Consider the following 27,698-nt stretch of genomic DNA (forward strand, 5'->3'; position numbering starts at 1 on the left):
TTAAATTTTGAAAATCATAAATCCTAATTCTATGATTGTATAAAGAAAAGAGAAGGATTAAAATTTAGAATTTTTAAAATTTATATTATAATAATAATAATAATAATAATAATAATAATAATAATAATATTTTAGTTAGTTTTTTATAATAAGAATATTATAGTTATTTTTTATAAAAAAATATTAGTTTAGATCAATTCAAGATATAATTTATTAATTTTTTAGTCAAATTAATTAATTTATCTGATATAATTTTGATAAAAATAATATAATTTAATTAATTATATATATTAAATTTTAATTATTAAAAAATATTTTTTATTTAAAGACGTTTTGAGTGTCTTTATTTGAGTGACTCCCATAATTTATTAGACCAATAAAAATCAATTGAAATAAAAAAAGACTTATAAAAAATAATTTATCCACTTAATATTTCTCATATCTTACAATGATCGAAACAACTAGCCTATATTATAAAAGGTAAATTACTAAATTGATCATTATGTTTGGACGTAATCCTGTTTTAGTCTTTAAGGTTTAAAGTGTCCTATTTGAATCCAAAAAAGTTTCATTTAGCTTCAATCGTGAGGTCAAAGATAAATAATAATTAACGAAATGTCCTACATGATAGTAGTACAAAAATAAGATCAATAATCTGGAGAATAAATACAAGCTCTAAAGGCATAAAATCAACTGTGGATACATCAATACATTTATTTATCATTCTCTTTAGTTCTATGAAAAATATTCCATTTAAATTATAAAAAATTGATAAATAAAATGTATTAATGCGTCCAGGGGCGAAGCTACATACATAGAAAGGGGGGCAATCCCCCCCTAATTTTAATTTTTTACATATAAATTATATGTAAATTTCAGTTTAGTCCTCCCTTAAAATTTTATTTTAGTCTTTTTTTAGTGTGTAAATATTTTTTGCCCCCTCTAATATTTCTTCTAGCTCCGCCCCTAAATGCGTCCATAGTTAATTTTGTGCCATTGAAGCTTGTACTTATTTTTCAAATTATCGACTTTATTCTTATACTGCTATCATGTAAGACATTTCGTTAATTATTTAATTTTGACTTCACAATAAAACTATATTAAAACTAAATAAAACCTTTTTAAATTTAAATAAGACATTTTAAACTTTAAAAACTAAATTAAAATTACATTAAGTGGGCTAATTTAATACTTTACCCTATTATAAAACAACGGCACCAACGTTTCCTGATTCATTAAGAAAGATCAATCATAGGTTGGTGGTTGTTCCATGTGGATTAAGGGGAAAGTCTAAGATTGTTTTAATTTGTACGCTTGATGTCGAAGTGCATTCTCTCTCGCATGTAGCTCACATTTGAATTAGAAATCAAATTTGGTATTTAGAAAACATTCCTAAACCTAAGTTACAGTAAGTATTAAATACAGTGTATTATAAAATTTTGATAAGAGTAATCGCTTTAGAAAAAAAAAAAATCAAATAGTAGAGTATGGCATCTTTTGATGAGAACATATATAGTTAGGGAAAAATCATTAGTTAATTTTCTATGTTCGAATGACTTTAGAAGAATGATGTGGTTGCACCACGTGTGGGGCTATGGTTTGAATCTCATGCCCCCTTCTCCAGAGACATATGCTCCGTTGGAAAGGGACATTTCCTTTAATAATATCATTCTATAATTTAACAATATACATATAAAAGATTTCAAATACATTTATACATGTGTTAGTTTTGAGCAGTTGCATGGTTGTCTATCTAATTCTACATCTTATTATTAAGTTTCAATTAGGTACAAGATATATAGATACTATATGTTCTTTGAGAAGAGTGATAGAGAAGACAAGCATTTAATGATTTTCTTCGTACTAAGAAGACAATGATGAAAAGTAGATATGATAAATAAATTAATTAGTAATTAATTAATATCTTGCTATATATATACTTAATTAAGACTTTGAAATCTGGAAGGTCGTCTTAGAATTGAAGCACATTATTGTATCTGGGGGCAATGGATCTTGCCTTGTGATTTCCAATCATAAATTAAATGAAATAATCAGTGACTTAGTCATCAGTTAAACATGTGATTTAGTGAGAAAGGATGAGGAACCAATAGAATATTTGTACAATATGTACAATGGAGGTTTAGGAAGTATTAGAGATATAACTATTAGTGTTACTTTCTTCCATCAGCTGAAGCGTTTGAGATGAGTAGTATCATAACATGGTATTAAATAGGGGTATTATCGGTTCGGTTTGGTTCGGTTTTGGACTAAAAATTAACCGAATCGATATGTTCAGTTCCTACTGATACATAACCGTTCGGTTTGTTGTTTTTACAACAACCGAACCGAACCAACAGTGGTTTGGTTCGGTCGGTTTTTCAATTTTTAATTTCTAATGGGAAGAATATGAATCACAATAATTAAAGGTTTAAAATAGTCAATAAGTTGAAATAATAAGAGTAAAACATTGAAATGGTTAGGGGTTGGGGATTTTTGTTGTTAGGTTAAAGGTTAAAATGGTTAGAACATTGGAATGCATGCATATATTCGGTTCGGTTCGGTTTCTATCGAGCCAATCGAAAACCGAACCGAACCGATCGGTTTTGTCAGAAAAAAATCGATTTTTTCGGTTTTCAAATCAATTGTTGTAATTTTCGATTCGGTTTTGCGGTAATTTTTGGTCCAGTTCGATAACTTACATCCCTAGTATTAGAGCTCTAGATTCGAAAGGTCAAGAATTTGATTCTTGGTGGATGGTTATTCTAGATAGTATATAGGATGTTCATTTTGTAACTCATATAACCCATTGTATGTACAAATAAGTCATTGTCTTCCTAGCGGGGACTCATGATTTAGTGGTATATATCTTACTACTTATTAGAGTTATGAAGTGTGACAATTTGTAATTGAAATTAAGTGGCTCTAATTCAACTTGAAAAATTAGTTTAAGTGGTTATGTTTTTATGTACACAAACAAATTAATTAATGAATGATGCCAAATTGAAGTGTTCCTATATATAGTATATTTATTTATTTTATTCTAAAGAAGGTACAGTGCTATAATAATAAGGGTAATTAAGCAATGGTCCTCATTAAATGTTAATAAACTTTAATTATTCATTCCTTGCTACCTCGCTGCTTTTGCTTAGACAAATCTTCATCAAATTCGCATGCGTTTACACAAAATTTCACTTTTGGTCCGAGACAAACCTGATTGATGGCTACCTTTTTTGTAGTAATAAGAATGCGACGTTAATTATAAAAGTAAGCATGGAAAAAATTGCCGGTGACAAAAGATATTAAAGTTGACAATACAATTATGTGAAGGTGCTTAATTAAATTAGCTTTATCATCAACCTTACCAAACTTTATTTTATTGAACACAAGGTTTACAAGAGTACTATGAGCATGTTTAAGCATTTTTTCTTTTTTTTGCAAAAAGGTCTTTTGTCAGAAAAAAAATTACTTTAAAAATAGATTATAAACACATGTTATTATTCGTATCAAATTTGCATGGTGCACAAATCAACCCACGATGTGAATAACAGGAGTTATATGATGGAAGAGAATAATAAGTAGTAATGCATAATATTGATAAAAAAATCAAATAAAATAAAAGGCGCACTACCCACTATATGTCTTGACCTACCATGTGGTATCAAATGTTCAAAACAAGAAACCACTTTAATAAAAACATTAAAAATATTTTTTTTAAAAATGTTCACATATGTTATGTTATTATTAGACATTTTTTTTAAATCAATTGATAATTTATTTTTTAATAAATCAGAATAAAATTGATTTGTTATAGCAACAATAATAAACTTAATTGTCTATATTATAATTATTAAATCCGATTTGATCCGATCGAATTATACAATATAAATCGAATATCTTTAAATTTTTTGATAAAAAAATAAATATATTCCTGACTTTTGTTTTGTCAACATTTAAATCTCTAAAAATTTAAAAATACAATTAAATCCTTAAAAAAATTTGAGTTTATTGTTATTATTATAAAAAAAACAGTTCTATTCTAATTTGTTAAGAAATTCAAAAATAACCGGTTTATTAATACGTCCAATAATAATACGACATGTAAATATCTTTACAAAAAAACATTTTACACGTCTTTATAAGAGCATCCCTTAAAACAAATATAATATAAATGAAACTTTAATTTATTTCTTTGGTAATAACAATAATAATGTATTAATACTTCAAATTTTGAAAAGATTTTTAAGTATACCGTCATATTAATATATTAGTAATTTTTAACCGTTAATTTTAATTATAAATATTATATATATTTTTTATAATTAAAATAAATTGTTAAAAATCACTCAAACACCGGTACGACCGTAGATTTGAAAATTTTTCCAAACTTTGATAAACTTTAGTTAGCTACTAGGTTTGGTGGAAGTTAAAGTAGCTAGCTATCTAGTTACGTTTTTGTTACATACAACCATTCAATTTCATAGCGTGTTGGCAACAAACTAAAGCAAAAACCCTAATAAGTCGTAATATTGATGAAAATTGAAGGTTTTGCTAGCTAGGTAGGTAGGTACTATATGTATGTGAAGGAGTGGGAATGTGTAACGTTGTTGGTTTGGATGATATGTTTGGGCAAATTCTATACCTGGCGTACGCGTTTGTAACTTTGATGAGTCCCAATGTGTTCCCTCATAGACCTAGGGATCGTCGACTTTGACTCATCATTTGCTGTGATCTTTCACATTCCACATAGAAATTTGTTTGTTGCCTTTGGGTCCTACCTTCTTACACCATTTCATTATTTTGCTCCCTATATGTATCTCTATCCCATCACATTCGCTTACATTAATATATGCCATGCCATTGTTATATATATACATATGCTAACTAATTAACAATAATAATTAGGTGAAACACAATCTAATCATATATATTCTCAAAACTATGAAGCGTGGATATTTTTCTGATTTTTTTGTGTTTGTGTCAGACACATTTTAAATATGATATTTATCGATATTTATTTAATACGTGTATTTTTTGTGTCTAATTGTGTCTTAACGAAAAAAAATTCTTTTCTAAACATACTTAAACTAACCTAAATACTATCATGTGTCAGCGTATCCAACTTTATTTTTATCATATATTCTTGAAATAAATTTAGAAATTAAATAATATATATTATTAATTATTAGAAAAAAATATTTTAAATATTTTATATAATTAAAAAAATATTAAAAAATTAATTTATATTTTAATATCAATAAAATATCAAAATATCATTATAATTTATCTAAAAATACTTATATATATATATGTTGTGTTTTTGTATCTTATAAAAATTTTAAATTTGTGTGTTGTGTCGTATACTCAGTGTCCGCGTATCATAGTCTGAAACAATATTTAAATAAAATTACTAAAAATTTGCACACTAAACATTCTTTACTAAATATTCGTGTATAATTATTAAAAAATGCTAATATCAAAATGATATTTATTATAAAAGGTATAGGTATATAGGCCGCGAGATTATTTTGAATTTCCATCAATTATATTGTATGTAGTTGAATGAATTTGATTAAAGCATAACCTAATACAAGGGCATGCATTTGATAGAACTAAAGATGGCGGTGCACATATATAATTAGATGGAAACTCAAGTACAGTCGACTTTATGTGAAGTTGATAGTCGAGAGTCATTAGATGAAAAATCATCTAACGGCTCTCAATTATCAACTTCACGTAAAGTCAACTCCATCTAAGTTTTCATCATATAATTAATGAAAGTATTGTTCGAAAAAATGAGAGCAGCTTAGCTTGAATGAAGGGAATCACATGGTGTGCCCCTGAGTCAGCAAATGAAACGGCCAAGATCAAATGTGAGGAAATGAGAAGAGAAGAAATAACGGTAGGATGTTGTCCAATGTATCAAAGTTGGTGTGCGGCGACTTTAAGAGGGAACAAACTATGTCCCTACCCTACACTCATTTGTTCCTCATGTGACCGACCACTTCACCTGTCATAAAAAACAACCTAATTAATTAATACCCTCTTTCTTTCATATATATACTCTCAGTTCACCAAAAAGCCTCAAAAAAGATATGGCCAAAGAAGGTCTTGGACTTGAAATCACAGAGCTAAGATTGGGTCTTCCCGGTGGGGATTCATCAGCATCGAAGAAGAGGGTGTTTTCGGAGATTGATGGTGGGGAAAATGGATCCTCGACGGAGAGGAATAATAAGAACGCGGTGGTGGGGTGGCCACCGGTGTGCTCTTACCGGAAGAAGAAGACGTCGTCGAAAATGTACGTGAAGGTTAGCATGGACGGTGCTCCATTCTTGCGTAAAATTGATCTTGCCATGCACAAGGATTACTCCCACCTAGCCTTTGCCTTGGACAACCTCTTTGCTTCCTATGGAATCGGTCAGTACTCTTTTACGAGCTGAAAATTCATATACAGTTATTTTTGTGTAAATTGATATTTGAGAATCTTAAATGATTTAATAAGTTTAATTAAAATTTTAACTGGAAACTTCATACGAAAACAACTGCACGCAAGTTTTTATTTAGTTACGAGCAACACATACAAGATGTTAATGTTTGGTGAAAAATATAACGGTATGACAGATGCGGAGAATTGTGAACAAGTTCCGATTTACGAGGACAAAGATGGTGACTGGATGCTCGTCGGAGATGTTCCTTGGGAGTAAGTCTTTCTACTAATTTCTTCTTATTTTCAACTTTGTCCACTCTGCTGCATAAAATTATGAATAATATTAGGAAAAGTATAGGGTACCAATATATTATCTGCTAATTTATTGTCAATAATGATTAGTTATTATATTTTAAACACATATATAAAGAGATACATCTAAAAATATATCTGTAAAGACACTTCTATTGAATACAACTATAAAAAAGATATTTTTATTAGACACATCCACAAAAACACTTCCATTAAACATAATTATAAATAAGAGTTGGCAGATGGCTATATATAAAGTTATGTTACGTGTATAATAAAATCAGCTACTAAGATCAGTCACTAATATAAAATGCATGTTAGAATATAAATATACATTAAAAATAAATTAAATTATACATATATTTATATATAAATACATTAATAACTGATTTTAGTAACTAATTTTAATGTACAAATAATATTTTCGATTTATTACTTTTTAATAGGATACACAGTTACACACAACAGCCAGCCAATTAAAAAACATATATATTACTTCTTAGTTTATAATGATATTTATAACTATTTATTTAGCTATTTTATTCACTTAATTTTTTGCGATAGATAATTTTATGATAAACCATCAAATCTTTTATAATCTGTTAAATCACTCAATTTGAAATTTTAGGAAAAAAGGACACTCTGAAAAAGAGTTTAGGCACTACTGATGATCCATTAGTTATGGTAATTGCATTGTCACCCATCATCTGCTATGATAATTCCAGTAATATATATATATATATATCTTTTTCAACCAACAAAATAAAACCGCTTTAGGAATTTATGTGCATACATATTTTCTTTTGGTAGGTGTTGATTCATAATTTAGTGGGAGCATCTATTGATTTTTTTTTTTTTCTGAGAGACAAAAAGTCACTAGCGTGTCATGTAAGACTGGATATAATTGGTAAATTATATATATAGGGAATTTTTCGGTGAAGCATACTGTCCACTTTACCATTAACCCTAGTTTCATGCCTAAATTAAAAGTTATAATATTAATGGTGATTATTTTTTAAATATTCTAAATTTTAAATATTAAATTATAATCTAAACTTTAAACTTTCTAAAAATAAGGGCCAAAAAATATTTTCTTATACTTATTCTTAAATATATTTTACATTACATGATATATGAGAGAATAGAGATACTTGGATAGCTAGTTATCACATATTATTATTTAGAATGATTACTTACATATAAGTGATATATATAACTAAATTTCTTAATATACTTTTATTTAACTCTTATTTTCACCAAAAAAAAAAATTAGGAGTTGCGATTTTTATCTAATTCTATGAAAGTGAGCTCTATGGTGCATTTAATTATTATGGTGCTTAAATTGTCTAACTTCTCTTTTAAAATAAAAAATAAATCATATAAAATTTATTAAATATTATTTATTTATTTTTTTTTAGTAACTTAGGTACAAAGTAATAGATACCGTAGTATTCACCTTCCATGAAATTGAATTGAAGAATAAGTTTGGCAAAATCATTTTGATGTCTGCCAGTACGAAATTATTTGAATAGACGTGTTGATTAAGTTGTCCATAGATCTAATCAATTCCAAAGTTCTACTTTATATATCATTATTATCATGTTAATATCAAACATAAACAAAAGATTCTCATGAACCACACTTACATGGCCGACATGCGTGAATTCTTCATTATAATGTTCGTAACATCAAAATGAGACTGAAAATATAGCATCACTTTTATTGTCTCTTCCTTGAAAAAGGAAAAAGCAATTATTATTGTTAAGAAATATTTTACTATAATTATTAATTAACGTCATAAGAAATATTTTACTATAATTATTTGTTATGTTTTATTTTTGTCAATTAATAATATGTTAGATTTTCACTATATATTATTCATGCAGGATGTTTATTGAATCATGCAAGCGTCTGAGGATTATGAAGAGATCAGATGCAAAGGGCTTTGGTCTGCAACCAAAAGGATCATTAAAGGGATTTATAGAAGGCGTGAAAAATTGAAACAAATTAAATAAGTTAGGGTTTTCTACTTTATATATATTATTATTATGTGGTACACGTTTTAATGATCATAGATCACAATTTTATGTTTCATTTTGTTTATATTTGAGGAAGCAACTTTTTTATATAGTTTGATGCATGAATTGTAAAACCTAAGAATGAATTATATATATAATGTTTTGGTAAATGTTTTGCCGGAACCAATTTTTTTATAGGGTAAAGTATTATTTTGGTCTTTATGTTTAGATTATATTTTAAGGAAAAGTCTAGGGGGCTAGTAATTTTATTGATTTTTGGCCAGCATGTAACCAGCAGAGAAAGGTGAGCCATTAGATGAAATCTCACACCAATCTACACCATTAAATCATCATTGATAGCTATTTGATGGCTATCAATCACAAAAATTGTTGGCCCCCTAACATTACTCATATTTTAATTTTTATTTTATTTTCAAAAAATTTATATAAATTTAATGTTGTTCTACAATTAAATTTGACACGAATAGTTAGCATATTTACAAGTTAATATAACATTCAATTTTAGTATGTAAATAAATTTTACTTATCAATGGTTACGTTATTAATGTAAAAGTTTTTCATTAATTATTCAAGTCATATTTAACTATAGAATAGCATTGAATTCATTTAAAATTTTTTAGAATTAAAATAAGACATTTAAAATATTAAAAATTAAATTAAAATTTGACTTAGACGAACCAAAATAATATTTTACTTTTATTTTAAATTTCCTAATCGTTTTGGTAAAAGTTTTGCCTCATATTTGTTAATAATGTGCTAGTTTTAGTAAAAGTGATTAATAGTCTTGATTTTGTATTTGCACACAATTTTCAGCTTATTCAGTTAATTATTTAAATTTAAATGAGAAGAATAAAAAATATTAGAGTTTTTAAATTTAAAATATTAAACTAATTAAACTAAAAAATAGTTCGTGATATTATTGTGTTAAATATCAGTATATCACTCGTCTGTTTAAGCAAGTGTCAGAAGTTCGAATCTCATTTTGTGCATGTAGTAATTTATCGCCAACGACAGACTCTTAAATAAAGATCAGATTCACGATGAATTAGTTCTTGATCTGTCGGGTTGAGAAATACCGTGAAAAACCAAAAAAATAATTATATTTATATTGTACTGCATGATTTATTCTACAGACGGATGGGTCATTCATCTACAAGAGGGGGGAATGGAAAACAAAAACGGATTAGTTTTAGGAAACTAATCTCCTGCCAAAACTTTTTGTTACAAAATACTTGCTCAATATGATAGGAGTAAGTAAAATTACACCTTCAAATTTTCAACCACCCATCATTTTCATCATATTACTCATAATTAATGTGCCAACCCCCTAAAATGATTATTATTTTGGTATATATAAATTTGGTTAATACAAAATTTTATAAATTAAAAAAGAGGATGATTCTGAGAGTGTAACTGAATTTGCCAATTCAATTGGGTTAATTGATAATTGGTTACTAATGGATTCAATTTAAGGTAAAACTATTTTTAGCAAATCAATAATAATAGTATAGTCTTTTAGTGATTAATTAATTTAAAATAATAAATTATAAAAATTATTTTTTTTAAATTATATCTTTTATATATAAATATTTTTTTATTAAACTTCGATTGAATATTTAAATTATTGAATCTCTAATAATATTAGTTTGATGACTACTTCACCTTTTCAGAACCTTGAAGAGGAATAAGAGATCGTTTGGGAAGTAGCAGAAGCTACTTTTTTTATTTTTGGATTATGAAAAGTCATAATCTGCGTGTTTGGCATTATTTTAGAAAAAGCTTTTAACTTTCTCAAAAGTTAATTTGCAGCTTTTTGAAGAAGTAGAGATATATGACTTATCTACTTTTCGATAAGTCATTCTACTACTTACTTAAAAAAAATTAATTTCAAAACAAAAAAAATCTACTTTACTGATCCTTCACCACCATTTTCACGCAAAGTCTACGCGAAGCACTGGCCTTCCACCATAATTCCACCATCATTCTCATGTAATATTCCAAACCTTACTATTTTTACGTAATGATTTATCTGATGGAAGTATTAATCCTCCACCACAATTTTCAGACAATATTGCATTTGAACAACCTGCTGTATTTATTTTTGCTAAGTATTTTTTTATCATTTTATCACTCTATTTTTTATTATTAAATTTGTATTTAATTGTGGTATGAAATTTCAGTTTTAATTTTATTTTTTTTATATGTGATTTTATAGCAAGTTCTTGACCTCAATAAAGGAGAAGAGAGTTCTAATAAGAGTAAAAAAAAATAAAAAAACAACAATAAAATATACATTGACATATATTTTATATTTATTTTTTATTTACCCAAATTGGACCTAAATAAACAATGCAAAGCTAGATAATTAACTTAATATACAATCAGGAATCCACGTAGGAAAGAATTAAATAAGTTTGTTATATCATTCTAAGTTTCTTAAATAATTTTGCCATCGGTTAATAAAAAAGATTGAATAAAAGTGTAATAGAATCATTATATTTTTTTGTCAAATTATAGTTTTTGATGCGTACATATTTTATACAAATAATAATAATCTTCAAATTAAAGAAATAATACAAGTTGACCTACATGTTTGTTTCTTGCCAGGGGAACACTTGATGATTAAGATTGCAAAAAACGATAGCTCTAAGTTAATCATATAACTATTTGATTCAGATAATTTGTAAGTTCACCCAAAAACAGAAAAAAAAAAGAAAAAAAATTAAGAAAATACATAGACAAATTAAACACAAGTAACTAACTCTAATAGATTGTAGAGTAGCTAGTATAGTACATAAGTTTTAATTAAACATAAACACATGCACGAACAATGGCGATCGTTAAGGTGCACGCATGGCTCTCAATGTCTCCCTCCAACGAATTTAGTTTATCGATAATTAAGAATTAAGAATAACAATACAATGAAAGGAACTGTTTTTTTTTTTTATGTATTATTGTAGCATTATTCATTGCATGAGGTCACTTCCGTAATCGGATTTTAGAACATATGGTTCATTAATTTTTCGGGTAAGTTTTTATAATCGGTCCGCTACGTTACTAACAGATTATCTGCCAACTTCTGCCAACTCTTATTTATAATTGTGTTTTATAGAAGTGTGTTCGTAGATGTGTCTAATAAAAATGTCTTTTTTATAACTGTGTTTAGTAGACGTGTCTTTATAGATATATTTTCTAGATGTGTCTCTTTATATATATATTTAAAATATATTAATTATTAGACACATCTACGAACACACTTCCAAGAAACACAAATATAAATAAGAGTTGGCAAAAGTTGACGAATAATATGTTGGTATCTATACTTTTCCTTTTATAATATGTCTACACACGCATAACAAAGCTACAAAAGGATGCACATAGTCGTTTCAGAATTATCTTGATAAAAGTTATTATTATTATTTTAGTAGAATATTTTTTTAGGATAATTATTCTTAAAAGAATATTTATTATGAGGATGAAATATATTATAAGAATACTTTTAACCAATATATAATTAAGAACTCTATTTTGGTTATGTAACTTTAATATAAGGGATCCACTCACGTAAAGACGCTTAAAACGTCTTTTTTTAAAAACACTTTTTAATAATTAAAATTTAACCTATATAATTGATTAAATTGTATTAATTTTTGTCAAAATTAGACCAAATAAACTGATTTGACCGAAAAATCGATAAACCAAATCTTGAACCAATTTAAATTAATATTTTTTATAAAAATGATTATAATACCCCTATTATAGAAAATGACTTAAAATATTTCTATTATATATTTTAAAAATTTTAAATCCTAATCTTTCTCTTCTCTCTATGCCATCATTAAATTAGAATTTAGAATTTAGAATTTTCAAAATTAATATATATAATAAAAATATTTTAGTCATTTTTTATAATAAAAATATTAAGCCATTTTCTATAAAAAAAGAATATCAATTTAGATCGATTCAAGATTTGATTTATCAAATTTTTTGTCAACTCAGTTTGTTTGGTTTAATTTTAATAAAAATAATATAATTTAATCAATTATATAAGTTAAATTTTAATTATTAAAAAGCGTCTTTAAAAAAAGATATTTTAAGCATCTTTATTTGAGTGACTCCCTTAATATATAAAGAAGAAATGGCATACTTAATTAATTAGTTCATCATTTTTGTTTATACTCGCTACAAACTAATCCATAATATAATGCATATTTAAATGAAGGAATAAGAAAACATGTGCTTTAATATATTTGCCATATAAAAAAATAATCAATTCATTAATACGTCTAATAATAATGCAACACATAAGACTTCTTGGGTAAATGCATGCATATGGTAATTTCGTTGTTTCATACTATATTCTTTTTCATCTCATATTTTCTCCACTTTTTTTTTTTGTATATGATAAATCAATAGAGAGCATATATAAGGCCATAGCTAGCCATGCTTCTTCAACAATAGAAGTAATCAATACAGAACATATCTTACTAATAGTAGAAGAAAGACTAATCACAAAAACTAGTACAATTACACTTTTACTGTTTTGTAATAAGAAAAACTAATCAATGAATTGAGTCTTCTATGCCATCAATTATATCCTTTTTAGGGTTGAACAGGGAATTAGATTTTTGATTTTGTGTTGGCCCTAATTAGAATAGTCCTCTTTTTCTCTCTCTCTTTCTCTCTGCTTGGAATTTTTTCTTTTTAAGAATAGAAAAGAATAATGTGTGATTATATATAGGTATAGTTAGTTTCTCCAAACCCAAAAGAAAAGAAGAGAAGAAAAAAAGTACTTGACTTACTTACACAAAGCGCCAATGGCCATGTTGGACGTTGACTTTAAGCTCAGCCTCTCTCTTCCCGGTACTCAAACCGGAGCCACCAAACGCTGCCGCCGCTTTTCGGAGGAGGACACCGTTGATCTTCTTCATCCCAAGTAAGCTTGTTTTAAGTTAGGATACTGTGATAAGAGCTGCATGCGATGATTATTGTTAGAGATATAATTATTTATGTTATTTTTTTATCAGTTTAAATTAAAAAAAATGATATTATGTCAAAGTATGAACAATTTTTAGTAATTCCTAAAAAAATAATAGGTAAATAAAGAAAAAATAAAATTATGTAAAAAAATAAGTAAATTTAAAAATTTTATTATTTAAATGTGTTAAAAATATAATTATTCATATTGTATGTTATTATTAATTTAAAATTTTAGGAGGATTAGTATCATGACATCACGTGCAGGGCACAGACGGTGGGGTGGCCGCCGGTGATGAGGGCAAACAGAAAGTGTGGCGTGAAGGTGGGTGTGGACGGAGCACCATATCTAAGAAAAGTGGATCTTGAAGTGTATGAAAGTTATGAACAGCTCTTCAAGGCATTGGAGACTATGTTTTGTTGCTCAACCATTATTTGTACGTTTTCATTTAATTTGATTCATTCATGATTATTGGTATTATTGATGAGAGTAATTAAATGGGTGTTTTTGTAAGTGTAGGTAATGAGAATAAGGTGATGGATAATTATATGCCAACTTATGAGGACAAAGACGGTGATTGGATGTTAGTTGGTGATGTACCTTGGGAGTAATTACTAATTACCACCTCTTATATTATATCCATATGTTTCATTATTTTCTTTCCTCATTAAATAACTCATTTCTCACCTGCTTTGATTTCTTGTATTTTCTTTTTAGGATGTTCGTTGAATCATGCAAGAGAATAAGACTCATGATAAAGTAGACCCCTTAGCTTGGCTCACTAAGGTTAATTATTTTTGCCAAACATGATGAGAGCTTGATTATTATTATTATTATTATTATTATTATTATTATTATTATTATTATTATTATATATGCCTCTAATTATATACCTGTGCACATAACATTGCAGGTATACCGTACTGCTCAACTTAGAAGAATATAATCTAGTTTAGTTAGCTAAATTAGCTATATATATAGTTATATGATAGTAAATATATAAGATCCAGAGTGTATATTATAGACAGACTACATACACTTTCCGCTTTGGATTGTTTGTGTATTTGTGTTCTGTTTTTTTTTTTTAAGTATATTTTAAGATTATTATTCTATTGGTATATATGATGTTTGTTAATTAAGGATATGGTTTATGTTATGAACAAATCATAAACTTAGTATTTGTATTCTATTATACATGTTATAGATTACCAACTTTGTTTAAAATTGGGATAAAAAAATTAATAGCCCCCCTTCCAACAAATTAAAGGTATCAGCATGTAGATGGATTGTCCTTCTATTTAAGCAGATTATTTCAGTCACCAAAAAAAAAAGGAATCGACGGATCTGAGCTCCATTTATGGGTGAGTGTCTCGCTGGATAATGGGTTGCTACATGTACAAGATGAGATTTAAACCTCCGACACTTGTTTAAGCAGAGAGTGAGCTGACACTCGACCAACCCTAGTTGATTTATACTTGAAGCCCAATTTAATAAATCGATCACGTTTTGCTGCTATTCTTTTTTTCTTTTTCTTTTTTTTGCATCTTTGTAGAACTTTGATATAGACCTAAAACGGACCATGAAACAGAGCATTTGGAAGTCTATTAATTATTGGTGCATTAAAAACAAACTTGTTTCTGACCCAAAAAACAAATATCTAGTTGGACCAAGGGAAATATATAATTTGCAGTGGGAAACATTTTTCCACTTCCATAAAAAATTGATCTTTTATAATGAATTTCTCACGGCACAAATATCCCTCGGGTTTGAAAGTTACTTCACATGATGAATTCTTGCTGATGAATGGTTTTGAACTTTGAATGAAGGAGTGTAAAAAACATGACAGTTGATAAATGACAACAATAAATATAAGCACGGAACAGTGTATACTTTGGTATCATATATATATGGATATAGTTATGATGGACGGTTATTGTCCAGCTGTACTTATATTAATATAAGTGACATGAATTTGAATGAAAGAATAGTGGATATTGGTTTATTTTGCATTTTGAATTTTGTATGGTTGAATGTTGAGGTTTCTTTTTAGGTAGGAATTAAGGGTTAGAATTGAATTGTACAAGAAAGCAACTACCTGATCATGATTTATCATTCATTAATACACAACTACTTTACATAAAGAACTGAATTTTTTAAATATATGTTACTTAATTGAGAGTGAATGAAGCTTCTAACTAACTAACAACCATAATAAGTGTTTATTATTTAGCTTGTGCAGTTGTGATTATAAATACATGACCAAAATGAATTGCATTATTCATCATCATCATCTTCTTATTCAACTGTGTTTGAGAACATGACAGGGGGATCTGCACCAGCACAGCAACAGATGTCGTATTATGATCATGTTCAGATGCGACACGAGGAGAAAGGAATCTTCTATGCTTGGTGTGTTACTTCATCCTTTGGTTTGTGTTACTTCTCAGTTCTTCAATTCCTTCTTTGACATGTGATTCAATTTTGATTGGTTCAGTTTGTTTACCCTGTGTTGCTGCTTCTGCTGCTATGAGAGTTGTGAATGCTGCTTGGAACGTACCTGTTGTTGCTGTCCCTAGCTACCTATCCTTATTACTTTATCACATAACCTTGTACTTCGGTTTTAGTTTACTAAACTTGGATGTTTCTGTTATCATAGTTTACCATTGTCTTATATATGATTCCAAGTTGCTTATTATATTTAATTAACCAAATAAGAGATAATTATTTTACAATAATTATATACTTACATTTACTCATCCACACTACATCCACAAATATATATATATATATATATATATATATATATATATATATATATATATATATATATATCACAAATGGTTTCTTTTTATGTTATCCATGAAAAAATCATGGTTTTAAAAGTTGAAATAAATAAGCCTTTGTTAGGATGACAAAGAGGAAGTGAATTAAAGGTTCTCTTAATCCTCTAGTCCAACCATGAGTCTAAAAGTTATTAGTCAAAGTCTTCTAAAATAGAGTCTACCACTGGAAAATGTAAATTGTGGGATGCCATTTGATTTAGTTATAATTTGTAATTTATAATACATATATATAATATAATCACCTTAAAAATGGTTTGAATTGAATCCACAGAAAATATTATTATCAAGTTAGGCTCTATACATTATCTTCTTTGAGTGCGATTCTTCTTTAGACCATACGTTAACGCAAAATGCTTGTGCACTGAACTTTTTTTTTTTTGCATTGACTTTTTCTACAAATTTTTAAATTTAATATCAAAATGCATATAACATAGTTACATAGTGCACGAAAAGAAATGCAATTTTCAGGGAAAATCTTATCCAACATAACAAAAACTTGAAAATTTTCAAACAGCTTTTTTTTTCAACCTTTAAAAAAAAAAGAATCATACATAACTAAAAAATGAAATTCTGTATTTAAGAACTCAATTAACCTGGGTATCTACTATCTACTAAACCTGCAAGAATATGCATTTCATCATTTGATTGCCTACACAGAAATGAACTGTAGCCATAAAATCCTCAACTATGACAAAAATTTCAGAGGACCTAATAACTAGGGCTTCAGAATCTCATTGTTACACTATAATAACAAGAACAATCCTTTTTTGGCTACAATACTTCAAAATATTCCCTTTTTTTTGCTACATTACTTCAAAACATTCCCCTTTTTTTTGCTACATTACTTCAAAACATGCCTATGCAACATGCTTGTGATTGTGACCTTGGTGTTCATTCAATGTCAGACAACTTAAGCAAGGATCCCAACAAAAGGTCACCAAATGTATATACAAAAAGATATTAAAGAATATAGACAGGAACACTTGAACTAAACTTGGAGGGAGAATTAGATTAGTCTTGATTGAGAAGGCTTTTGACTAACAAAATAAGGTGTTTTTCCTTCTGATGTGCACATATCTCTGTTACAGTTAAGGCCTTAAGGGTCCTTTGCTTTGATTTGTAAATTATCTATAGCTTCAGAACAGTGTGTCAAGCAATTCAGGTGATGACAAAGCCGCTACACATTTGAACTGCGAGAGAAATTTTCATAATGAAACACCATGCAAGTTACTTACTAGTACATATGATTCATATATATGATGTCCTGAAACAAGGAGATGAAATATAGCCTGTTGTTTCTATTTTCATTTTTAGCATTTTCTGTTTCTATCTATCTATAATGTGAAGGAAAAAAGTATAAATAAGAAATGAAAACGAAAGCCAAGAAGGTTCGGCTAGTTTCAATTCCTAATCTTTCATACCTTCTCTTGCTCATACTTGGTGCGGATGGCGGTTAAAGGGCAGTCATTGCTATTCAGCTGTAGATCCCGTAATGCAAGAACTGTGGTTTTCAAGTCTGATGGTTTATAAGAGGCATAGTGTTGAAGAGTTGGATTCTGAAAAGAAAAATGGTGGTCAGATTTTCTTTATGTGAGTAAATTCATAAGGGAAATGGCAGTGACAAACACATACCCATGGATAGCTTGACCGATCTAAAGTCCATCTAGCAAGAAATACAGCAGATGCCGCAATCATAGAAGGACGGAAATTTAAGAAACCATAGTTCATAAGTGTTAGTTCAGCAAGGTAATTTGCCAGGAACTCCAATTCGAAGCTCGGGCTCTGCAATTTTTTAGGCAGGCGATTAGTAATACACAAATCAAAACAATGTGGCATGTTCTAGACCAAGCAGCCATGTCAAAGTTGAATCTTTCACCTCGTAAGAAGCTTGTGCTGCCCGAAGAAACCTCCTACGAAACCAAGGATGAGTACGGACAATTGAATGAGGTTTCAACATAACATTTTATTTTATTTTAAAAAATATTTTTTAAATGAAAAATATGTTAACAAGTACCTGAGGAAAGTTTTTGTAGTGGGAGTAAATAGTTTATATGATGAGGACTTCAACACTTCAGTCTCCATTTTTCGTACCTGCCATTCAGATTATTTATCAATGCAATAACTCCAGTTATTTTGATAATAAGGCTCCACAACATACATTGAATTCAAGCCACAAAGGATATGGTAGATGGGCTTGATATTCTAAGTTCTCTTGTTGGGATAGGAATGAAATTGCAGTTTACTATTTGAGCGTATATTTTGTATTTTGCCATTAATCACACTAGTTCAAACTTGAAAAAGCAAGGCGTACCTCCTCTTTTGTGTATGTGTTGTCTGTGATGAAGCAGAATTCTTCAATGCGTGGGGCATTAATTTCTTCGTATTTCCTTTAATCATACAAAAACAAAAACATTTCATATGAAAGCCTAATCTTAATGTCAACAAAGTAACAGACACTAAATTTCCTTGAAAGACCAATAACCAACATAGAAACAACAATAATTTATGATACAAGTACACAACGAACATGAATGCATATGTTTGTAGAGGAATGCTAACAGAATCAGAAGGTAAAAGGTCAACTTCGCTGACCCGAATAACTTACGAGGCAATTAGCATGCAGGTTATGCCAAGCAACTGAAGTCGTCGTCTTTCAATGTAAGTTTGAGAGAGAAACCAGTCTATGAGATATACAGTGAGGTAAAGAGTATCCGGGACCAATTTATACTCCTCAGAGACCTGATAACAAAGTTAAATGTGAATTAAAAGCAGCATTCATATTGCATCGACTAGGAAAATTGAACCAAAAGAAAAACATGAAAGAATAAAAACAAAATAAGTTAATATCTACAAGCATGCAAGAAAGGAATCAGCATCAGTGACTTCACAGACTCTGCTAAGTTCCTATTTTCAGTGAACACTTGATAGTTTGAACTTCTTAAAGATATTAGAAAGTTATACAAACCTCTACAAGCCAATCAACCAGTATCCCACGCATGCTTTGTGTTATATCTTGCTGTACTGTTTCCATGTAGTTAGGATAAGGCCTTCTTGATAGCTGAAAAATAAATGTTTGACATATTTTATGAAACAGCTGACAAGAAGAATGTTATGGAAAGTTCAAAACTAACAAATTTTACTTCTCAAAAATGAGTTGGAAACCAAATATTAAAGCAATTCTTCAATTGACTAGATGTTGCAAAAATCAAACTATCAATTGCAAATTCAAAGCAAAGTTTTTACATTAGGAATGCAGAATAAATTCTAAAACCCTGAACAGGAAAAGGCTGGCAGTAAAAATAAACATGAAGATATTCTTGTAACTTCCAATGCAAGTCATTAGTAGAGACAACAAGATTTCTGTATTGGACAGAAGAAGATTGTTTTATTATAAGTGCAGGGCATTTATTTCACAAACCTCAGCAATACGCAAGTTTTTGTAGATATCAGTCGCATAGAAGCTGCACAATTGGGGATCTTCAAAATCCGCATCAATGTCAGTGATATCTGGTCCCTTTGATACATTTAGAAGTTCATAAACACCACTCTTCTCGGCTGCAGCCATTTGTACATCTGAGAACAACACACAAAAAGAGTGCATCAACTAACTAAAAAATGATTTCCTTTACGAAGCTCATGAAGAGATTCAATTATCCTTTTATGATTTAAGGTGGTGTATTTAAGCAATGGGCAGACATGTCCAACTCTAAAGTATATTATGATATGCCGGGATCCAACATATTACTATAGCAGTCTTGTTGCCAGAAAAAAGGGGGGGGGGGGGGGGGGAGTACCTTTCTTTTGAGAAATCAAAAGAAGAAGTGCATTGTTTGCGTTATTAACTGAGCACGTAGCATCTTCCGGCCTAAGCCCTGAGTGGGGCAAACTCTTCTCTTTAAGTACTTTGGAAACACCACTTGGACCAGCCTTATCCAGCTTGCCTTTCTTAGACTGAAAATAAGTTACAGGGGATATATTAGCATCATAAGTAAGGGAAATGTTAAATTCAAACAGTTGAGTTTTTAACAGGAAATGGTGGATGCATGGCAAGTTAGCAACCTGAATTTTAGGTGCATTCAAACAGCCCTTGCCTTTAGTTTCACAGAAAATGTTAGACACATCCTGAAGAGCAGCCCTCTTTTTACGTGGAAGGCATGCATTATCCGAAACTGCTCTTTTTGGATTGCCTTTTACAAGCTGCTTCTCTTTTTGTTGTGAAACCCCCTTTGAAGGAGGCAATTGCCCAGATGCAAGAAATGCAGCAGCTTGAGCTCGAGTCAATCGACGAGGGAGGTCTCCAACGTTCCTGGTTACATTGTTTTCTTTCTTCATGACGACAATATTCAGTAGAACAGAGGAAATTATGGACACAAAATCTTGATGTGTGAATCCTGTGACAGAAAAATGAAATTATGAAACAGGAAAGCCAAAAAAAAATCTATATGTATGTTTTAGTGATCAGATTTTTAAAGTTGACCAGCAAGCTAGCATCAAAGGAATACACTTAAATTCATCATAATTTTGCAGTCTCCTGGTCCATCTTTTCAAATGCAGAACAGAGTTAATTTTGAATTTGGTATGTTATAATAATGATTTAAAAAAACAGCATATCGATGCAATATGGTGAGACTAGTTAACAATTAAGATCAGTGCCTAATTTAAGCTTCCATCATGCTGTTGATTTTGTGTCAATAAAGTAATTAGTTAATATAAGAACTCTCTTGTATTTTGAAATACAAATCCTCTCATCAAACTTAGAATAATGTAAAAAATGAAAAAAATAAAATAAAATAAAAAATAAGAAAAAGGGGCAAAACTTTAAGTTAGATATAGAATGACTAATACAAATGCAGAAGAAGTGCACATTACAAAAATAGAATGAACTAGGTCAATATAGAGTGCAAATTACATTTATAAAGTGTTGGAGCAGAAGAAAAAGAAACCCCAAATCAATTTTAGAGTGACAACCAACTTTCCTCTGCAATTGCAAAAGCATACATTCCAGAAAAAATACACACATTGTAAGAAGAGAAATAACTATGTTTATATACAAATGTAATCTTATTTTTTCAGCATCACAGGTTCCACAGCTTCAGATTAGTAGTTTTCTTCACTTGATGGGAAAAATTGCAGTCAAAAAATGAGAAGAAAAGAAATGAAAAGAAAAGAAATCAAGACTCGGACTTTACTTTTTCCCTTCTCTTACTGAGGCATTTTATCATACACCCATCAGACATAAAGAACTAAACATCAAAACCCAAATCAGCATTGAAGCAACATTACCACCTTCCCAAACCCAGTCACCCAGAAACACAAACATGTTCAAGAACGTAACATTTCTTGAAAGACAAAGATTCTCAAGATGTTGCAAGAAAGACAATGGATTTGTATGCATGAAGAAGGACCTGATTGGGTGTCTATAGTGCAAGCTCCACCACCTCCATTGAAGAGAGAGAGAAAGCTCAGAAAAAGTCAGAAACCACAAACAAGAAGAGCGTCCTTGCAATGTTTGTTGGGGAACAAGCGTGAGAGCGGGATGTGGGTTGGGTTTAAAAATCTTTATGGAAGACATGGACGAGGATAAAAAAAATTAATATAGTTTTCTGAAATAAATAATAATTCTGTGGAGTATATAGTAGTATATGTTAATACCAATTATTTAATAAGACTTTAGTGGACTATTCAATTTTTGTTTGACCCAAAAAAGTTAAAAGCCAATTGAGTGATGGTGAAGAAAAACATCATATGACCATTTCCTTTTTGTCCATTTATGTATGCCATGTTATCTTTTATCTAAAGTTTTATTTAGTATTTTATTATTTAATCTATTTAAGAATATCTTTAGTAATAATTCTTAAAGCATTTGTTGGTAAGAATATATCTTTTTATAAAAATACTATTTATACACCAATATAACTATTAAAATCAGTCAGTAATATATTTATGTATAAATATATGTATAATTTAATTTATTTTTAATATTGATTTTGATATACTCCTAACGTAGTCGATCTTTTTAATTACATCTCTTCTTATATTTTTAACTCACCTCATCAATTGAAATAAACTAGTTAATTGATAAAATTAGTGACTAAATTAGTCTTTATATTTTTAACTCACATCATCAATTGAAATAAACTAGTTAATTGATAAGATTAATAACTAAATTAGTCCAAATACACTGTATTATATGTGTTAAACTGTACACCATGCAATATTTTTTTAAGTTAATGATTTCGAATATTTTGTTTCATATTTAAAAAACAAAAACTTATATAGTTTATAAGATTGTTATTATTATTATTATTAGTAGTAGTAGTATTATGTAATAGGTAAGTTAAGATTATGAAATTATTAGCATCTATTTTTAATATATAAAAGTAGATGTATAAATTTATTCATATTATTTTTAAGATATTTTTTTTCTTTTACTAATATCATGTCAGTAATATCGTTTATTTGGTAAAATTTTAGAATCAATCATTCAATTTTTGTCAAATCATTTATTATTTCTAAATCAGCAAAAAAATATATATATACAAAAAATAATACAATAATTACCAAAGACAATAATTAAAAATTAATAGTGTCTAACTAAATTTGTAACTTACAAAGACATTAAATCGATATCTTTATATTTATTATATCTTATCGTTGTAAACAATATAATAAATTTATAACTCCAATAATTAATTTATTAATTTTTATAAATAATTCATTCAATGTAATAAACATCCATATTACAAATGTCATAATAATATTATTAATCATAATAAATTTTACGTTACAAATATTCAAATTTCATACTATTTGAACTACTTATATAAGTCTCTTATCACTATTCTTTCAAATAACATCAAATTTAGCCCAAAAAAATTTATTTCCGGACTACACAACATCTTAAACTTACTCAATAGAGATAAGACAACTATGTTGAATGTGAAAAATGTAAGAAGAAAGCATATGAAAAAGGATATAACTGTATTTTGGCATATGTAATCATACGCTATAATATCCAACAAATAAAGTAACTCTATATACTTTTCATAATCCTATCTATTAAATTACTAACCCAATACTTATGTTAGGTTCAAAATTCAATTAAAGGTTTCAGATAAAAATGGTACAACAACTTTTGTACTATTTGATGGCGAATAAAAAAAAATGTTGGGTACAACTGCTCAAACCTAATGGCACTCCAAAAAAGTAATAACATTGAAGCACTACTTCAATTGAAAAATTTGTGCAGCCTCACTTATATTTAAAGTCAATGTAAATGATTTTAATCTTAAAGAAAGTTTTCAACAATACACTATTACCAAGACATTTATTCCAACCAAAAACAATGAACCTAACACCCATTACAACAAATAAAACAGGTAATACTAAAAAAAATTACTTATTTTAGACATTATTTTTATTTCTAATTTAAATTATTCATTGATTATAGGAACCAATTTCGCCAACACTAATATTATCAGACGAAGATCACATACTCATCAAAAGACTAAGGAGAAAGAAAATCATACAATTTCAAGACACATCTTCGAAAAAAGAACATAATTGCAAATATGAAACAAACAACATAATAGAAAGTGTATATAACTCAACAATTCATAAAAAACATGTATTTACAAGAATTTACACAAAAAAAAATAACAACTCTAACAACAACCAATAAAAAAAAAAAAGGACGAATACTATATAAGAAGACTAACTTCATCAACTAAAATAAATGCAAAAATTAAATCATCAAATAAAAATATCATTTTATACATATAACTTTAACATCTAAATTTTTTATATTATAAATTATTTTAAATATTTTTTTTTTTAAATTTAACTTTAATTTATATATTTAATTTAATTATATAAAATATAATAATTTTTAATATTTATAATATACTATCATTAATTTACTTCTCGTACCATGCACTGATCTAATTCTAGTTGATTAAAAGGGAAGAACGGTAAAATGCATAGTTGTTTATGTGATGTGTGGTGGATTCTCAAAAGTTGAAAATTTGAACCACGTGTTAGCTGGCACTTGCACTTTTTTAGTTTTTTAGGTTACTGGCCTTTGCTTTTTTCAATAGTTCTATTCTTCTCCCTTCTCTCTTGTCTTCTACACTTCTAACTTCTAAGCAATATTATTATTAATTTATTGTGCATTTTGAATTTGGGTTTTCTAGTAATTTTCTGAGCTATAATATGTACATTTTTCGATAATAGCTAGTTCAATACTGCGTTAATCAAAGTTGATTTTAAGTATTTTAACATTTATTGTTTTTAACGATTTTTTTAAGTTTATCCTTATGCTGAATAAATTAATACTAAAACATTGCAATTTAATATCTTTACGGTTATAATGGTCATTTTAACAACGTATATGTATGTATTGCTATAATTTAAATATAGTTTATAAAAAAATAATATTATTAGTTAGAAACTTAGAATCTATAGATTATTTTTTGTTAAGTGAATCTAGCTAAGAGGAAAATCAAAACGTACAATCTTTTTGATATACAACAAAACGTTAACACTAATATCTGACTTAACTCGAGTCTTAAGTCATAATAATTGCAACTAATTGTTTTTAAACGGATAAAAATTGACTTACTCAAGTTTTTTTTTTTTACAATTTTTAGGATAATTTCGATACTTATCCACTTATCTTTTTTCAAAAAAATAAATAAACAACTACAAAAAAGCTAAATATATTTCAATCTTATTGTAAAACAAGAGAGTTTTAGATTGACTGTGATGATTTCAATCTTTAAAACAGAATGATATTAAAACACTTTTTGATACATTGCCATCATTAATTCACTAAACACCTACCTACAATTGAATCTCATATTATATTTTATCAAAAATATTATTTATATATACTAAAATCAATCACTATATCTTTATATATAAATATATATAATTTAATTTATTTTTAATATATATTTTATATTATAATATATATTTTTTATTAGTGATTGATTTTAATATATACTAACTATGGTTGATATTTTATAAATACAACCAGGGAAAAATAAATAATATAATCGACTCATTATTTTTTTTTTGTTGGTAGATAATTGAGTCATTAATTGTATATTCATTATTGTATGAAATAATACTTGCTATAATTATTCAATAAAAACTAATTTTGGTGTCCTAGTATTTTATCCCAAAAGGTTGTATTATTCACATGGAAACGAAAAAAATGAGTATTCCATATAATCAATTTTAGCAGTATATTTAAGTTTTTTTCATAAATATTTTTTATATTACTAAGTTAGTAATTCAATCTATTAATAATATATAAATAACATTTGATATTATAAAATATAAAAGAATTAAATATTACTTTTGAGTGAAAATAAAACAAAAAAGTTTAAATCTTAATCTTACCTTTATCCTATCAATTGCTACTTCTATTTCTTTATGAAAATGCTTGACAATAATAATTATTTGTGGTGGACTGATATATATTTATGCAAAAGAGTCGTTAGGGATAATAAATATCTCATGTTATAAAATCACTCATCCTAAAAAATTTGAACTCTTGACTTTTTGGATCTAGAATTCTGATAATACCATTCATTCTAAAAGACTAATAGAAAAAAGTAACACTAATGGTTATATTTTTAATACTTCCTAAATTTTTATTGGCTTTCTATATTTTTTTTTATGCAAAATTCTTATTACAATAATTAATAAATTTTTCACTTGCTTAAGCGGACGAGGAAGCTGACCACTTGACCAACTTAAGTTGGTCATGTAAGATAAATTTTTGTATTAACTAAAAGAAGCTAAATTGTTAATATGAAATGCAAGTGAAATGTTTGTCTATCATCAAAATTCAAATTTTGTATTGAAGCTATTAACTCATTCTGCTCAAAGAAAGCGACTAGGCAGATGAATGATGTAGATATATATTAAAGAATAGAAAAACAAACATATGTGGTTCATATATTTGAAAAATTTTCAACTTATTAATTAGTATATATTACATTATTGAATACGATGAAGGTCGTTAATATTATTAGCACGTGAGTTACCAGCTTTACCAACCTGGAACCACACCCCACATGAAGGGCAACCACACCTTCCTCTTAAGTCATTGCCCTTAAATATTATATAGTGTGTAGACTTAGACTAACATAAATTTATCTATACTCAAAATTTAAAGTATGCCTTAGAGATCCAATAAACTTAAAAAATAAATGTCCTTAACCATAGAGTGCTTTAATTTTATGGATGAGAAAGTAAGTCATATCAAATCAAATCAAATTATCTAAAATGAGAGGGAGATTTGACAAGTGTGTATAAAAGTCATAGATCCATAATTCTCTCGGTAAATCGTTTTTGATAGGTGGCATTGCAAGTTAAATAAACCAAGAGCGGGCAACTCATTAATGCAGAGAAAGGTCAATGCTTCTAAGTTCTAACTAACATTATATTAGGGATGTTATCCGTTCGATTTGACTTGGTTTTGGACTAAAAACTAATTAAATTGATCTATTCGATTTTTATAGAGTACCAATTAATTGATTTGCTGTTTGTGCAACAATCGAATTAAACTGAATCGAACCAAAAACGGTTTGGTTCGGTCAATTTTTTTTATTTTTAAATTCTAACTAATAAAAAATTAATCTCAGTAAAATAAAATGATGTTCAAAACAATCAATAAACTGAAATAACATTATATTACATTCAAATTCAACACAATTTTAACTCATTCTAACAACTAAATATAAAACATTACATTACTAAGCTACATTTTTGGTTCGGTTTGGTTTTTACTGAACCAACCGAAAACCGAAATAAACCAATCAGTTTAATTCGAAAAAACTAAAAAAGCTAATTTTTTCGATTTTTTATTCGATTGTTGTAAATTTCAATTCAATTTTACGGTAAATTTCGGTTTGGTTCGATAACTTACACCCGTACATTATATGCTTGGAAAATTACTTTTTTAATTTTAAAATGTAAGTAAATTCTGTTTACTTTGGTTTGAAAAGTGTATATTATATGATGTTTATATATTTTAAGCAATCTCACTACTTTTCAAACAGTATTAAGTATTAAGTATCAACCATCAAGTT

The 27,698-nt window shown here is 27.9% G+C and overlaps 3 protein-coding genes and 1 long non-coding RNA gene across 4 annotated transcripts; 3 read left to right on the forward strand and 1 right to left on the reverse strand.

Moving 5' to 3' along the window:
• Positions 1-5,971: 5,971 nt before the first annotated feature.
• On the forward strand, positions 5,972-8,947 carry LOC112703706 (auxin-induced protein 22C-like). Its single transcript, XM_025755277.2, has 3 exons — positions 5,972-6,414; positions 6,619-6,697; positions 8,623-8,947. The coding sequence occupies exons 1-3, from the start codon at positions 6,093-6,095 to the stop codon at positions 8,735-8,737; spliced, it is 516 nt and encodes a 171-aa protein (XP_025611062.1). The 5' UTR covers positions 5,972-6,092; the 3' UTR covers positions 8,738-8,947.
• A 4,458-nt stretch (positions 8,948-13,405) lies between these two features.
• Positions 13,406-14,897, forward strand: LOC112703708 (auxin-responsive protein IAA11). The gene is made up of 5 exons (XM_072199999.1): positions 13,406-13,711; positions 14,020-14,189; positions 14,273-14,360; positions 14,471-14,539; positions 14,667-14,897. The coding sequence occupies exons 1-4, from the start codon at positions 13,593-13,595 to the stop codon at positions 14,514-14,516; spliced, it is 423 nt and encodes a 140-aa protein (XP_072056100.1). The 5' UTR covers positions 13,406-13,592; the 3' UTR covers positions 14,517-14,539; positions 14,667-14,897.
• A 933-nt stretch (positions 14,898-15,830) lies between these two features.
• On the forward strand, positions 15,831-16,488 carry LOC140174554 (uncharacterized). Its single transcript, XR_011864279.1, has 2 exons — positions 15,831-16,162; positions 16,248-16,488. It is a non-coding gene; the product is annotated as an uncharacterized lncRNA (long non-coding RNA).
• A 660-nt stretch (positions 16,489-17,148) lies between these two features.
• LOC112703709 (cyclin-A2-4) lies at positions 17,149-22,201 on the reverse strand. Its single transcript, XM_025755279.3, has 12 exons — positions 22,002-22,201; positions 20,656-20,987; positions 20,391-20,547; positions 20,015-20,169; positions 19,562-19,654; positions 19,202-19,335; positions 18,908-18,983; positions 18,611-18,687; positions 18,473-18,506; positions 18,229-18,378; positions 18,018-18,152; positions 17,149-17,786 (listed from the first exon to the last, which is right to left on the reverse strand). Exons 2-12 carry the CDS (start codon positions 20,926-20,928, stop codon positions 17,733-17,735), a joined length of 1,338 nt encoding a protein of 445 aa, XP_025611064.1. The 5' UTR covers positions 20,929-20,987; positions 22,002-22,201; the 3' UTR covers positions 17,149-17,732.
• Between the last annotated feature and the right edge of the window lie 5,497 nt (positions 22,202-27,698).

Source organism: Arachis hypogaea, chromosome 7 (assembly GCF_003086295.3).
Source record: "Arachis hypogaea cultivar Tifrunner chromosome 7, arahy.Tifrunner.gnm2.J5K5, whole genome shotgun sequence".
Taxonomy (NCBI): domain Eukaryota; kingdom Viridiplantae; phylum Streptophyta; class Magnoliopsida; order Fabales; family Fabaceae; genus Arachis; species Arachis hypogaea.

Coding starts and splice junctions, on each gene's coding strand:
- LOC112703708 (XM_072199999.1), top strand. CDS start 13,593: ATGGCCATGTTGGACGTTGACTTTAAGCTCAGCCTCTCTCTTCCCGGT. Junction 14,190..14,272: donor TTGTTGCTCAACCATTATTT/GTACGTTTTCAT, acceptor TTGTAAGTGTAG/GTAATGAGAATAAGGTGATG. Junction 14,361..14,470: donor GTTGGTGATGTACCTTGGGA/GTAATTACTAAT, acceptor TTTTCTTTTTAG/GATGTTCGTTGAATCATGCA.
- LOC112703706 (XM_025755277.2), top strand. CDS start 6,093: ATGGCCAAAGAAGGTCTTGGACTTGAAATCACAGAGCTAAGATTGGGT. Junction 6,415..6,618: donor CTTTGCTTCCTATGGAATCG/GTCAGTACTCTT, acceptor ACGGTATGACAG/ATGCGGAGAATTGTGAACAA. Junction 6,698..8,622: donor GTCGGAGATGTTCCTTGGGA/GTAAGTCTTTCT, acceptor TTATTCATGCAG/GATGTTTATTGAATCATGCA.
- LOC112703709 (XM_025755279.3), bottom strand. CDS start 20,928: ATGAAGAAAGAAAACAATGTAACCAGGAACGTTGGAGACCTCCCTCGT. Junction 18,379..18,472: donor CAGCACAAGCTTCTTACGAG/GTGAAAGATTCA, acceptor AAAAAATTGCAG/AGCCCGAGCTTCGAATTGGA. Junction 17,787..18,017: donor CCAAGTATGAGCAAGAGAAG/GTATGAAAGATT, acceptor TTTCTCTCGCAG/TTCAAATGTGTAGCGGCTTT.